The following is a 16,603-nucleotide window of genomic DNA, read 5'->3' as shown; positions in this document are numbered from 1 at the left end:
TATATTATAAATCACTTGAAAAAGTACCTATAGTTCAAAATAATTTTAGATTATTATATTCTGATTTATAAACTAGATATTTGAACAATTTTAGGTCTACAGAATAATTGAGCATACAGAGTTACCACATACCTCTTTCTCCTTCAACACACAGTTTTGGCAATTAGTAGTAAGTTGCCTTAGTGTGGTACATTTTTTCACAATTGATCTTATATCAGTTATTACATCAGTATTCCATATGTTCAAAAGAGTAAATATTAATTTTTAAGCTTTTATTTATTTATCTGACAGAGAGAACAGAAACAGGGGGAGGGACAGAGGAAATGGGAGAAGCAGACTTCCCGCAGAGCAGGGAGCCCAATGTGGGACTCGATCCCAGAACCCTGGGATCATGAACTGAACTGAAGACAGATGCTTAACTGACTGAGCCATTCGGCACCCCCAGAGGATATTTTTTAAAGGCCAAATTAGATATGCAATTTTGCCAATAATTTTGCCTTTTTCAGAATGTCTTATAGTTGGAATCATATAATATGTAAACTCCATACTGTCTCTCTCACTTAGCAATATATACATCTAAGGTTCTTCCTTGTCTTTTTGTGGCTTGATAGCTCATTTTATCACTGAATAATATTCTGTGTATGGTGTACTATAGTTTATCTATTCAACGACTGAAAGGTATGTTGATTGTTTCCAATTTTAGTGATTATGAATGAAGATGCTATTAACATTCACTGATGGGTTTTTGTGTGAATGTAAGTTTCCAATTCCTTTGAGTAAATACCGGAAAGCACAATTGCTGAATGGTATGGAAAAGCTATGTGCAGCGATGTGAGAAACTGCCAAACTGGTAAAGTGACTTACTATTTTATATTACCAGTAGCAGCAAATGTGAGTCGTCTTTACTTCACATCCTTGCTAGCATTTGGTTTTGTCAGTTTTTTTGGATTTCAGCCATTTCAATAGATGTGTAGTGGCATCTCATTGTTGTTTTAAGTTGCAGGTCCTTGATGGCATATAATACTAAACATATGTTCATGTGCTTACCGGCACCTGTACATCTTCCTTAGTGAGGTGAATGTTCAGACCTTTTGGCCATTTGCAATTGAGTTGTTTCTCTGTAAATTGATGAGTTTTAAGAGTTATTTAAATATTTTGGGTATGTCCTGTATCAAATATGTATTTTTCTCCCAAATTGTGCATCATCTTTTAATTCTATTAACAGTGTCTTTCACAGAGTACGATTTTAATTTTAATGACATTTAACATATCTTTTTTTTTTCTTTCATACTTCCTTTTTTGGTGTTGTATCTGAAATATCATCACAAAACCCAAGGTTATCTAGATTTTATCCTATTTTATCTTCCAGAAGTTTTATAGTTTGGTGTTTATATTTAAGTCTATAATCCATTTTTAGTTAGTTTTGATTTAACTTTTGTAAAGCATGTAAGTCTGTCTCTAGATTTTTTTTCTTTTTCTTTTCTTCTTCTTCTTCTTCCTCCTCCTCCTCCCCTTCTTCTTCTTCTTCTCCTTCTTCTTCTTCTTCTTTTGCATGTACATGTTCAGTTTTTCTAGCATCATTTGTTGAAAAGATTATCTTGGTTGCAGTTCAAGATGATGACATAAGGACCTTCAGAACTGACCTCCTCCCAAGGACCCAAATCTATAGCCACACAGAGAAATTCCACTGAAAAGAATCCAAAACTAGCTGAATCCCTCCTACCCATTGGGCAAGTGAGAGAATTCCATCACCCACACTGAACAGGGAGGAAAACCTGAGACATATTTTTACCATAATCCCTTCCCCAGGCACAGTGCCTGATATTCAGGAAGGACCACCCAACTAGCAACCTCTACCTAAGGAGTGAAGAGTATGGACCCCACATCTATTGCATCAACTTTTAAGACTCACACCAAGTGGTAGACACCCAAAACACTTAGCTCCAAAAGCCAATGGGGCTTGCATCCACAGAGATCCATGAGCTTGTGGCAAAGAAGAAACATTTAATGGTCTCTGCAGTCTCTGGGGGGATATGGCTATCCCCCCAGGGCTCAGCACAGAAAGAGAACGCAAAAAATGCTCATCTCTATCTTTGCCTGAAAGAGGTCTATCTGCATAATTTAAGAGTCACTACTTGAGGGTCAGGCTTCTAATTTAACATGTATTCAGGGGCTGACCACAATGATCCTTGCAGAGTCCACAATACTGTAGCAAACAAAGAAACAGTTCTTTTTCTTTTTTATTCTTACTTTTTCTTTCTTTCTTTCTTTCTTTTTTTAGATTTTATTTGTTTATTTGACACGCAGAGAGAGAGAGATGGCTCAATCCCAGGACCCAGGATCATGACCAGAGCCGAAGGCAGATGCCTAAGGACTGAGACACCCATGTCCTTCCAAAGAAACAGTTCCTAACTAGCTATTTCCACAGGGCTCAGTGCAGAGGGAGCAAGAAAAAATACCCATCTTTCACATTTTCCCTGAAAGAGGCCTATTTGAGTATTTTAAAAGCAGCTGCCTGAGGGTCAGGTTTCCAATTTAGAAGGCCTGTTGGGGTTGACTGCAATCCTCCCCAGAGATCAGGGAAACCATTAGCCATCACATTTGCCTTCTCACTTCAGCTCACTCCAAATTGCCAATGTCTCCCTAGAAGCAGCTTCCACCTATACTGGCACCCCTGTTTTTTGTCGCTGCCACCCAAAGGATGTTTCCCAGGATTGTATGGCTCTCATGGCCAAAAGGTGTTGCACTGAGGAGTCCCACAGGACCATAGCAGACAAAGAAGCAGTCATTAATGTGCACAGAACGACCCTCCTGCAGCTATACACTCAAACCCAGCAGAGAGGGAACCGGCAAAAAAAAAAAAAATAAAGCACAACTCCCAGTTTCTCCCTGGAAGAGTCCAAACTAACTCTTTCTTTCTTTTTTTTTTTTTTTTAAAGATTTTATTTCAAACTAACTCTTTCTTAACACTGCTGAGGGTACAGCTTCCAATTAGCCTAAATCTAGGTACTGTTACTCTCCCCTTTGGGACACTGAGAGGTCTAGCACATTCTCAACTAATAGGACCCACAAAGAACAAAGAAGGTAATTTGGACAATCACAAAAGTTTGAGAGACAACCAAGAGCCCAGGCTTGGCTGAATGAAAAGTTTCATATAATTATAATTACAGGTGAGATTATAGATAAGGTTTATCTGGTTATAGATAAGGTTTATCTGGTTAATATAGTTATTAAAAATAAACATAACTACAAGAATTTGTTAATGGACACACAAGTATAAAGATATAAACTGTGACATCAGAAACATAAAATGTAGGGAAGGAGTAAAAAATTAGAGCTTCTGGGGCGCTTAGGTGGATCAGTGGGTTAAAGCCTCTGCCTTTGGCTCAGGTCATGATCTCAGGGTCTGGGAGGAGCCCTGCACCGGGCTCTCTGCTCCATGGGAAGCCTGCTTTCCCCTGCCTCCACTCTCTCTGCTTACCTCTCTGCCTACTTGTGATCCCTCTGTCAAATAAATAAATGAAATCTTTAAAAAAAAAATTAGAGTTTTAGTATGTGTTCAAGGTTAAGCTGAGCTCAACAATGACCATTAAAAATATGTTTTATGTAGACCTCATGGTAATCAGAAACACAAAATCTATAGTAGACACACAAAAGATATAGAGAAAGGAATCTGAGCATACCACTGCAGAAAATCATCAAACCACAAGGAGGAAAGCAAGAGAAGAAAAAAGGAAACAGGAACTACAAACAGCCAGAAAACAATTAACAAAATGGCAACAAGTACATACCCATCGATAATTACTTTAAATGTAATGGATGAAATTCTCCAATTTAAAGACATAGAATGACTGAATGGATAAAAACAAAACAAAACAAGACTGATCTATATACTGCCTACAAGGGACTCACTTCATATGTAAGGACACACACAGACTGAAAGTAAAGAGATGAAAAGGATTCCATGCAAATAGAAGCCAAAAGAAAGCTGGGGTAGACAATAAACTATAATGAGAGGCAAATATTATTTCATAATGAAAAAGAATCAATCCAGTGAGAGAATATAACATCTGCAAATATTTATTTATCTAACAGAGGAACATCTAAATATATAAAGCAAATTTTAGCAGATCTAGAGGGAAAAACAGATAGCAATACAATTATAGTAGGGGACTTAAACACCCTACTTTCAACAAGGATAGATCATCCAGACAGAAAATCGATAAAGAAACATTGGACTTAAACTACACATTGGATCTGAGGGACGGACAAACATTTACACAACACTGCATCCCCAGCAGGAGAGTACACATTCTTCTCAAGTACATGTGGAACAGTGTCCAGAATAGATCACAAAGTAGGCCACAAAACAAGACTTGTTACATTTAAGAAAAGTGAAATCATATCAAACATCTTTTTCAACAATAGTATGGAACTAGAAATCGATTTCAAGAAGAAAACTGGAAAATTCACAAATATGTGGAGGCTTAAAAACATGCTAATGAACAACCAATGGTTTAAAGGAGAAATCAAAAGAGAAATTTTAAAAATACCTTGAGATAAATAAAAGTACAAGTTAACATATCAAAATCTATGGGATGCAGCAAAAGAAATTCTGAGTGAAGTTCACACCAATAAATGCCTACATTGTGAAAAAAGAAAGATCTCAAATAAACAACCTAATTTTATACTTCAAGGAACTATGAAAACAACAAACTAAGCCCAAAGTTAATAGAAGGAAGGAAACGACAAAGTCAGAACAGAAATAAATGAAATAAAGACTAAAAAAGCAATAGAAAAGGGGCGCCTGGGTGGCTCAGTGGGTTAAGCCGCTGCCTTCGGCTCAGGTCATGATCTCAGGGTCCTGGGATCGAGTCCCACATCGGGCTCTCTGCTCAGCAGGGGCCTGCTTCCCTTCCCCTCTCTCTGCCTGCCTCTCTGCCTACTGTGATCTCTTTCTGTCAAATAAATAAATAAAATCTTTTAAAAAAAAATAAAAAATAAAAAAGCAATAGAAAAGATCTATGGTTTTTTGGAAAGGTAAACAAAATAGACAAACTTTCAGCTAGACTTGCCAAGAATAAAAGAGGACTCAAACAAATGAAATTATGAATCAAAAAGGAGACATCACAGATGACACAACACAAATACAAAAGATCATAAGTGATGACTACGAACAATTACATGCCAACAAATTGTTCTTTCTTGCTTTCATCCTTCCCTCTTTCTTCTTCTTTCTTTTTCATTTTTTTTTTTGCCCTATTTTGGTTTTATTATTTTATGAGATTCTATTTTTTCTCATCTGTTAGAATGGAATTATACTTTTTATTTTTATTTTTAAAGATTTATTTGAGAGAGGGTGTATTGTGCATGAGCAGGAAGAGTGGCAGAGGGAAAAAAAGAGCCCTCAAGCTGACTGCCTTGCAAACAGAGAGCCTGACAGGAGACTCAGTCCCATCAAGATCATGAGCTGAGCAGAAATCAAGTCAGTTGCTCAGCCAACTGAGTCGCCAGGGGCCACGACAATGATATTTCTTAAAAATGTTTTAGGAGTCTTTATAGGATTCCCAGTATATAAGCAGGTTAAGTCTACTTTCAAATAACACAATACCACTTCATGGGTAGTGAAGGTACCTTGTAAGAAAATATTCTCAATTCCTCCTTCCTCTTTTATAAGATTTCTCTCATCTATTTCACTATCCATAGACTTTAAACACTTAACATCTTATCACTATTATTATTTTGAACACAAGTCTTCAATTATACTAATTAAAAGTAAAAAATGAAATATTATCCCTTCATTTATTCATTCTCTGGTATTGTTTCTTCATGCAAACTCAAATTTCTGACTCATATCATTTTTCTTTTTTCTGAAGGACTCCTTTAAATATTTCTTGCAAAGTAAGTTACTTGTTCTTTTGGGTGGATTCAAATTTCTGACTCATACCATCTTTCTTTTGTCTGAAGAACTTCCTTAAACATTTCTGGCAAAGCATGTTTACAATTCATGTGGGTTTTTTGTTTGTTTGTTTTTGTTTATCTGAGAATATATTTATTTCGCGATTTTTGAAGGACAGTTTCATTGCACATAGCATTCTAGGTTAATGATTTTTTTTTCAGTCCTTTAAATATTTCATTTCACTGTCTTCTTTTTTGTATGGTCTGTAAGATTAGTCTGAGATAAATAATTCTTAATCCTTCATCAGTGAGGTTTTGTTTCTTCTGGCTTCTTTCAGGATTATGTCATTGTTTCCTGATTCTACAGGTTGAATATAAAATGCGTAGTTGTATTTTTTATTTTTTTTCCTTCATGGTGTTCTCTGAGCTTCCTGGATCAGTAGTTTGGTGTTTGTTAATTCTGGACAATTCTCAGCCATTATTACTCCCTTCTTCTGTTCCTCTCTGTCCTTCTCTTTCTGGTGTTTGTTTTGCAATTGGTTTTAGCTTTGTAATTGCTGCAGTTCTTGGACATTCTGTTTATTTTGGGTTTTCTTTTTTCATCTTTTTCTCTGTACTTTTCGGTTTAAGAAGTTTCTATTGACATATCTTCACAGTCACTGATACTTTCCTCAGTTTTCTCCAGTCTACTGATGGGCCCATGAAAGGGTTTCTTCATTTCTCTTATAATTTTTGCTTTCTGAAATTTACCTCTGATTTTTTCTTGAATTTGTATTTCTCTTATTATCTATTTTTGCTTTCATGTTGCACACTCTTTCCCATTAGAACCCTTAGCATATTAATCATAGTTATTTTATGTTCCCAGTCCGATCATTCCCAAACCTGTGCCATACCTGAGTCTGGGTCTGACACATGTTGTGCTTTTTCGGTTTGCACGTTTTCTTGCCCTCAGAATACCTTGTTTGTGTTTGTTAAAAGTCGGGCATTATGCATCATATTTTTAAAAAAAGAGGTAAATTGGTCTTTTAATAAGAGGTTTTTATGATTCTCTGTCTAGGAGTTAGGCTTTGTTTAAAGTTTGCTGTAGCAGGTGGCAAAGGCCTCAGCTTCCCATGGTATCCTCATTCTGTCTTCCTAGTTGTCTTTGCGTTTCCCTAGAATCTTTTTATGAAACAGAGTGAGCCTTCCAGCTCTCTCATTTGTGCTTCTGTTATAATGCTGGGGATCTACTGGTGTGGCAGTAAGATATTGCTGAGGGAAAGTGCTCTATAATCTTACATTTAAATCTTGGATTTGGGGGGCACCTGGGTGGCTCAGTAGGTTAAGCCTCTGCCTTCAGCTCAGGTCATGGTCTCAAGGTCCTGGGATCGAGCCCAGCATGGGGCTCTCTGTTCAGTGGGGAGCCCGCATCCCCCTCTCTCTCTGCCTGCCTCTCTGCTACTTGTGATCTCTCTGTCAAATAAATAAATTAAATTAAATTAAATCTTGGATTTTGTGTCTCTTTCCACCCCAGTGTGCCTGAGTCTCTAAGCTGTGACCTTCAGTTTTTCTTAGCCCCTTTTCTCCCTTCCCTTATGTTAGACAGGAAGGTTAGAGAAGGATTGACTTGTCTGATTACCCTCCTTTTTAAAGTTTGGCAGGGGAAACTCTGGTAAAGTAGTTTCCTACAGGGTAAGGCTTCTGTTACAGACAGCAGACTTCCCTTGGGCATATTTCAAATGGTTATTTTCCCTCTTCTCCTGCCCAAACACAAGAGGATTTTCTTTCCGTTTCCACTCTGAGAACCTGGTAGAGCACCTGGACGTTTAGAGTCATGATAGTGTGTGGGGTCCTCCTACCACTGAGTCCCCAGTAGATTTTAACTCTCAAGTTACTCCATGTTCTACCTCCAGCAAATGATTAAGTGCTGTTTAATATTCAGTTCCAATGGCTTCTGCTCCTAGGAAACTATAACTCTCCCTATCTGCCTATCTCTCCACTTTGGGCCACAGCAGTTCACCCAGTCTGTCCTCTACTGTTGATTTTTTTTATTTGTTCAACCTCTTCCTTATTGTGAGGATGGGAGCGATGACTTACAAGCTCTTTACATACTGGAGTAGAAACTCTAAGTCCTCTTGTTCTTTATTGTTTTTTACAACACTTACTAATATAAACACAATCTTAGTGTGCAGACCACACTAAGACAGGAAATACAGATGTAGATATTTAAACTATATGTATATATACTTACTTTTCTACTTCAAGCTGACATTTTGCCACGATATTTAAAATGTGTAAGTGTTATAAGAAGGTCCTTTTCTTCTCTCCCTTTATAATTGTCAGATGTATGACATCTACAACCTTTGAAAAACTACACCAGACAATGTTATACTTCTCTTTCAGTAGTTATATATATTTTAAACGTAAGATGAAAAGTTAGTCTACTTACTAGTATATTTATCACTTGTTTTATTCTTCCTCTATCCTCCAGGTTCTCCTCTAGGATTATTTTGCTTCAGACTGAAAAAATACCTAATAATTTCTTTTAGAGCTAATAACAAATTATACGAGTTATCCTTCACCTGAGAATATCTTTACTTCATTTTCATTCTTGAAGGCTATTTTCACTGGATAATGATTTTTTTTTTTTTTAAAGATTTTATTTATTTATTTGACAGAGATGACAAGTAGACAGAGAGGCAGGCAGAGAGAGAGGAAGGGAAGCAGGCTCCCTGCTAAGCAGAGAGCCTGATGCGGGGCTGGATCCCAGGACCCTGGGATCATGACCTGAGCCAAAGGCAGAGGCTTTAACCCACTGAGCCACCCAGGCGCCCCCATAGTGGAAATCTTTTTTTTTTTTTTTTTTTCCCAGTTTATTTATTTTCAGAAAAACAGTATTCATTATTTTTTCACCACACCCAGTGCTCCATGCAAGCTGTGCCCTCTATAATACCCACCACCTGGTACCCCAACCTCCCACCCCCCCGCCACTTCAAACCCCTCAGACTGTTTTTCACAGTCTGGATAATGATTTTTAAGTCAACGTTTATTTTGAGGGGGGGGGTTGTCATTCAGCATTCTCAAGCTACTGTTTTACTCTCTTCTGAACCCGTGGCTTCTGAAGAGATATTCATAGTCATTAGTATTATTGCTCATATCAATACTGATTTTTTAATCCATTTGTCTATTTTTTTTTAATTTTATTTTTTCCGTGTTCCAAGATTCATTGTTTATGCAACACACCCAGTGCTCCATGAAATATGTGCCCTCCTTAGTACCCACCACCAGCCTCACCTAACCCCACCTCCCCTCCAAAACCCTCAGTTTGTTTCTCAATATTGTTTCAACATTCTTATTTGATAATGATGATCTCTGGATCCCCTGTGGTCTGTCCTATTGTCCGTTTTGTCTGATAATTTTGGGTATTATCTTTTTTTTTAGAGTGTTGGTTTTTTCTGCAGCTAGTTAAAGAGTGCTAGACGACAAAATTAATCCAATTAGAGACCAAATTAACTCCTGGATAGGCTACAGTACTTCTGGAAGGCCCTTACTCTTGGGTCTTAGCCTTACAGAGATATCAGAGAACAAGTAGTATTCATCACAGTTCCTCTTCCACGTGTATGCTAAACTCACTCTCATCTCCAGAGTATCACAGTACTGCTAGAATTTTCCTCTACTTTTTCTAAGATTCCTGCTTGATTTCAGCCGCTTACATTCATAATTCAGCACATGTACTGAGTGAAAACCCGAGAGTGTTGTGTCATTTGTCTCTCTCTCTCTCTCTCTCATATCCTGCGCAACCCTGTTTTTGTGTCTCTAGGTTGATGCATCTGTCACAAACGCGTGCTGATTTCTTGTCATCTAACTAGATGCTTTTTGCCCAGACCTTTGCCCAAATTCTCAGCTTCTTCTCAATGTTGAGAGTTAGCAAATACCTCTAAGTATCCAAATGCAAGAAGTTGCTTCCCTTCTTAAGGGTATGCCTTATTCCAAAATTTTGGCCTTTGAATTTCTATTTGCCTAAATAATCCTCTGATACCTCGAGACAAATCTTTTAAACTTGATTCAGTTTTGTATAGCTGTTCTCAGTGGGAGCATTGGTCGGCCACAAATTACTCCATTGTGGGTAGCAATGAAACTCTTATTTTTTTTTTTTTTTTACTTATTTTACTTGCTCTGTCCTTAGGTTTTCTATTTAAATTCTGTTCTGCTGTGTTTAATATCAATCTCTGCCAAGTTCTTTGAATTTTTGGTTAAAGGAGATATTACTTACACATACTTTCAGCTGTACTTCAGTTCTATTCTTTGATATCTATAAAAAGGCAGATATATCAATTCAGGAACACAAGGTAAGGCTTTGTATAGACAGTATTGTCTTTTAGTTGTTAGCCACTTAAATACAGAATATTACTTCTTGATTCTGAATCATTTCAATGCCTTTTTTTTCTTTAGTACTTTATGCATAAACAGCCATGTCACAAGCTACCATCATGATATTTCTGACCTTAATATGAAAGATAAAAGTGTGCTTTATATTTATTTTACATGTTGAGTAATTCTAAGAATGGCATAAACTTACAGGGTTACTAGATAATTAGTAACTAACTGAGAAATACATTGTTGATTTGAATGTAAATATCCAATCTGCAAAATAATATTTACCCGGAATAATCTTCATTGATCCCAGCAAACGGTACTGGAGCACAGTTTATAAAAATTAGAAACCCAAAGAACATAAGTGATACAGCAGATGTAACCATTATAAATCTCATAAGGGCTTTACAAGACATGTGTAACGTGGAAACAATGATACCTCCCAGAAGCTCACCAAGTCCACCTGCTGGAAGTAAAACAAATCCTAAAAGAAAAAAGGAGGAAAAGAAAACAGTTTTTAAAAAAATAGCTGAAGATAGTACAGAACATTCATAGGTTGATACAATCCCCCTGCTCTAAACATAAATCAAATATAGGTTTAAATAAAAAGACAATGAAAACTTAAAGGCATGATAAACATCTCAACAAACCTGAACCTTAAGAGAAGTACAAATTTGGGAGTAGGGCTAAACCTATAGGCCTAGTGGAATGATGGAGAAATTTTGCTCCTATGTGGTAACGGCATCTAAGATAAACCCAGAACTTAATCCACGCAAAACAGAAGATGAGAACCGTCTTATTCAGAGCTATTATTGGATAGTTGTCTGGATTTATGCCTTACAGCAAGAGACACGCCCATCACAAGAGTTCAGTATCAGAAACTTACTACCAAAAATTTAACTAAGCCACCCACTGATTCTATGAATGGGTGTGCAGTATTAACAATCTCACAACAAACTGAGATTTCAGAATAGTCACTATGAGAAATAGTTTTCTTTTCAATCAAGCATAAAGGATTAGATAGAGGTGAACAGGAGGAGGAAAAGAAAGAGGGAGAAGAAGACATATAATTAGAAGATAGTCATATGAAAGTAGCACAGTAAATGCAAATATTGCTGTGATTTCCTTTGCTCCAAACATAAAGAAGTGGTAGATTTAGATAAGAATATAGCAAGAGAAATATAAGGTAAAAAAAAAAAAAAAGTTCCACCAACATCAGATTAAATTTATTGTCTTTGAAGGTCTGTGGGAGACTTGTAAGTAAGTAATTTTAGAATGTTCAAAGAGATAAATGAAAGTTTAACTTCCATAAAAAGAAGAAATAAAATAAAAAGATAAAGGAATGAAATAAGAGCAGATGAATAAAAAATATTAAACCTGGATATTTAAAACTCTAATTCCTAAAATAAAAACTAAAGTCCCAGACCAGAGACATTTGATAAGTTAACAGATTGGAAGAGAACATTGTATAATTCATGCACTATGTAATATTTTTTAAAAAAAGAAGAGTGAAAGGAGAATAACCAAGATAAGTAGTTAAAGGACAATGAGTACAGTAGAGAAATATGATAAACATTACCCAGTTGAACAAGGTCAAATTCAAAAGTAGTAAACCATGGTGACAGTGTGCACCCTTGATATGATTTGATGAAAATGCCACTTTACTTATGTGATCCTCCCTCTAAAACCCATAACTTCTGTGTAATCACAGGTGGAAAAAAATCAGACAATTCCCAGTTAAGGAATATTCTAAAAAATACCTGACCAGCACTCTTCAAAACTGTCAAGATCATAAAAAACAGTGGAAGACTTAGAAACTGTCAAACCCAATAGACACCTAGAGATATGATAACTAAATATGATGTATCCTGAATGAAATCTTGGGATAAAAAAAAGGACATTGTGTAAAAGCAAAGGAAATAAAAATGAGATACTGACTTCAGACAACAGGAAGAGGCACTACAAACTGCTTTACTGCACTTGTGAGAAGTATAATGGAATAAATTCTGGGGAATTATTTCCCCAGAAGTAATACCTGAACAATTGAAACTGAGAATAAGAAATTTCCACAATTAAAAAAAAAAAAAACATTAGTTCTGGGAATAAAAGAACACTCCAACTACTGAGAACGATTAAGAGTAAATAACTGAATCTATCCTAAGATAGACAGAAGGTTAGAAAACTTCATATCATCAAGAATAAAGAGAAATTGTAAAAATCTTCCAAACAGCATGTTACTTGCCAAAGAATAATTATAGCTAATTCATAAATGATAAAATTGTCTAGACATGATATGAGCATATGCACTCACTCTTGAAGAGTGGGGCTAGTGAACTACCAGTGGATTGTTAAAATCTCCTGAACAAAACAAAGGGGATAAAATGAAAAAAAGAAATGAGTCTATTGAGAGAGAACAAGATAGTAGGGGGCAAAAGAAGCAAATTGAAAGGTAATAAACAAAGAAATGTAAGTAAGAAGTTAAAAGTTACTTAAAAATGTCAGAATCCAGGGATGCCTGGGTGTCTCAGTGGGTTAAGCCACTGCCTTTGGCTCAGGTCATGAAATCAAGCCCGGCATCGGGCTCTCTGCTCAGTGGGGAGCGAAACTGCATCCCCCTCCCTCTCTGCATACTTGTGATCTCTCTCCCTGTCAAATAAATAAATAAAATCTTTAAAAAAAAAAAAGTCAGAATACCCAATAATGGTAAATGGATAAAGCTTAACTATTAAAAAGACATATAATTAAATTGGGTATTTTTAAAGGAAAGTCTGAAAATAAAATACTAAAAAAATGTGCCATGAAATGTAGTTCATAAACCTACATATATTTAAAATTGCATAAAATAAATTTTGTTAAAATTGCCTGGAAAATTTAAAAAATCCATAAGCAAAGTATTTGGACTCAGCTTTCTCATAAACAAAGTCTCAGCTTACAACATTACTAAAGATATGGAAACTATTACTCGATGTGAATAGTTATTTAAAAAGAAAAGCAAACCATATATTTAAACACTAAAATTCTCTTCTCAATAAGACATGACTTGAGGGGCACCTGAGTGGCTCAGTGGGTTAAGCCTCTGCCTTCAGCTCAGGTCATGATCTCAGAGTCCTGGGATCGAGCCCCGCATCGGGCTCTCTGTTCAGCAGGGATCCTGCTTCCCCCTCTCTCTCTGCCTGCTCTCTGACTATTTGTGATCTCTCTGTCAAATAAATAAAAAAATAAAATCTTAAAAAAAGCAAAACAAAACCAAAAATTAAGACATGACTTAAATAAAAACATGATGAGAATCATAATTTTAAAAATACTTACAACAGAAAAATAATGAAAATTACACCTAAAGTATGAGATACTATTAAGGAAAATCTATAAATAATTATATCACCATGATAAGGTTGTTAGGAGAATTACATGAGCCCATATTTAATCGCTTAGAAAAGTGTTCAGCACAAAGTAAACATATGAATGTTTGAAAAAAGGTAGACATTCACAAATACATTCATTAGAAAGCAAAAAAAAAAAAAAAAACTACAAATAAATAGAAGAGGGGCAATATTTATGAAGAAAATTGTGAGAAATGGAACTGAATCAGGAGACTTCAAAGGGTGAGAAGTAAGCCTGAAAGTAAGGAAGTCAAAAAGAGGCAAGCCGCATTCTGCCCCAGAATCTCAGAAATGAAGGGCAATAGGTACCATCACAAGCAGGAATGAGATAAAGGAAAAACAAGGGGAATGGATGGCAGTCTATATAAAATGTTTGAGCTCCAAGTCCTATCCCCATCCCCAAGCCATATAACTAACCCAGGGAAAGGCCCTTAGTTTATTCAGCTTGAACCCAACAAGTACAGATTTGGGAAAACCACAAACATTTGTGAGTACAAAACTGAGAACTCCACTCAGCTAGGAAAACATTGCCTGTCAGGCTATTGACCTAGGTGATAAGAAAATACTGGGCACAGGGAGTTCATCAATTAAATAGCTAGCTCTTTAAAGTCTACCCCAAAAGGAAACAAGACAATTGGAAATTCAACCAATGCACAGAACTTCAACTCTGTAAAGATTTTACTGATGTACAGAAAAGTACACAAATCACAACTGTACATGCCGATGACTTTCCAAAGTGACTGTTCTTATGAAACTACCATCCAGATCAAAAATTTAACACTTCCAGAAGATCAAAGGCTCTTTTATGCACTTATAAGATTTTATAAAATATGGATCATAAAGTATGTATACATTAAGGCTTCTTTGTTTGTATGATGTTTGAAAAATTCGCTCATGTTTTTATACATGAAAACAGATGATGCCTTCTCATTGCTGAACAGCATTCTAAAATACTCATACACCACAACTTATTCACTGTGATATTGTGAATAATGGTGCAACTTTAAAAATTCGTGTACGTATCTTTTTGTAAATATTTGCACTTCCTCTAGGTATATCCTTAAGAGAGGAATTTAAGTTTGATATATAACATGGAGTAGAATTCCTGAAGGAGGGAATATATATAAGTTCAGCTTTTCATGATACTACCAAACAGATATAAAATGGTTAAACCAATTTACTTTCACTAGTAGTGAATGAAATGCTACCACTCCACATCCATACCAACTTGCATTTCCCTTTTTTCATTTTAGCCATTGTGGTGAATTAATAATAGGATTGTGTTGTGGTTTTCATATGCATTTCTCTAAAAACCAGTAGAGGTGAACCCACTTTCATATGAATATTGGCCAAGGGACAGCATCTTCTATTGAATACTTTTTCAAGTCTCTTGTCCATTTTTATTGAATTATCTGCCTGCTTGTGCTCTTTTTCTCTCTCTCACAAATAAATAAAATCTTTTTAAAAAATTAAAGCTACATTGTTGAGGGCATGCCCATATATAATTGTTTCATCTACCTCACTGCTGTCACTATAAATGATCTCTTCACAACAACTATAGTTATACCACCTTTTCTTCTGGCTAGCATTCACATAGTAGAACTTTTCTACCCTTTGACTTTCAATCTTTACATGTCATCATATTTAAAGAGTGCCTCTTGCAAGTAACATACTAGATTGTCTGCTTAATCTGACAATCATTATTTACATGTTACATAATTACTGTCATATAAATTGGGCAGCAATTCTCCATGTAGCTCATGTTTCTGCTTATCTAGCAAGCAGAATCACTGACCGATCTTTGTCCTATCTCTTCAAAGATATTTGCACAGTAAACAAACAGCCTTGGGTAATAGAGATAGTGTTCTCAATAACAGAAGGAAGTTCTAGAAAACAGAGATTTTGTTCCTCCTGGAACTAAGAGAAGATACATTTACTGTCAAGTACAATAGAGATAATGTCTTCTTCTGGATCAAAAGATAAGCATGATTACTGTCTATTTAAGATTTATGTTCCTCCAAAGTTGTCCCCACATTCACTAACTAACTTGTTTACACTGTGCCCTGGACCCCCAGATTTCGATGGATCCACCCTTCCCAGCTGCATTTGCTCAGTCCCAGGGTCTGCAGAAATCTTCTCCAGAACACTGGTGCAAACCTTGCCCACACCATACCTCCCAACTCACATGTTTTAAGGTCCTCAGTCCCAGCAGCAGTAGGAGTGGTTAAAACCGTGTGCCCCACCCCAGCTGGGGACTTAACACTGCCCACAACAGGTAAAGAGAGCCTTTTCAGTTGGATGGACTGAAGGAAAAAGCAGCTGGGACACAAGAGCTGGGCACAAGCAACACACATAGGAGACACCCCTGAAGTGCCAGCTTCTGGTGAAAAGAGGACTCTGCACTGCAGAGCACTACAGGACCTCTTCTTCCTAGGGAGACATAGCTCCCTAACAAAGAGAAATAGACACAGAGGGTTAAACAAAATGAGGAGACAGAGGAATATGTCCCAAATGAATAGCAGGACAAAACAAAACCACAGCAAGAAATCTAAGTGAAACAGATATAAGTAATATGCCTGATAGAGAAGTCAAAGTCATGATCATAAAGATACTCACTGGACTTGAGAAAAGAGTGGAGAATATCAATGAGACCCTTAAAAAAGAGATAAAAACACAAAAAAGGTTAAGATTCTCTCTCTCTCCCTCTGCCCCCTCCCCACCTCTCTCTCTCAAAAAAAAAAAAAAAAAGCATTTATATGTTGCCTACAAGAGACACATTTCAGACACGTTTAAAGATGTTCATCATCACTCACCATCAAGGAAATGTAAATTAAAACCACAACCAGATATCACCTCATACCTGTCAGAATGGCTAGAATCAAAACATGTGCTGACAAAGATGTGGAGGAAAAGGAACCCTTGTGCACTGTTGGTAGGAATGCAAACTGATACGACCACCATGGAAAACAGTA

The 16,603-nt window shown here is 36.4% G+C and overlaps 1 protein-coding gene across 1 annotated transcript in view; it reads right to left on the bottom strand.

Annotated features, from left to right (window-relative positions):
- Positions 1–16,603, bottom strand: part of SLCO6A1 (solute carrier organic anion transporter family member 6A1) — a 98,749-nt gene that overhangs the window by 38,587 nt on the left and 43,559 nt on the right. Inside the window, exon 8 of the mRNA XM_044240185.1 lies at positions 10,540–10,735. Coding sequence (XP_044096120.1) covers positions 10,540–10,735 — 196 coding nt within the window. The remainder of the gene's footprint in view (positions 1–10,539; positions 10,736–16,603) is intronic.

Source organism: Neovison vison, chromosome 1 (genome assembly GCF_020171115.1).
Source record: "Neovison vison isolate M4711 chromosome 1, ASM_NN_V1, whole genome shotgun sequence".
Lineage (NCBI taxonomy): Eukaryota > Metazoa > Chordata > Mammalia > Carnivora > Mustelidae > Neogale > Neogale vison.
The sequence above is the reverse complement of the archived record's forward strand: the minus strand, read 5'-3'. Positions and strand labels throughout refer to the sequence as shown.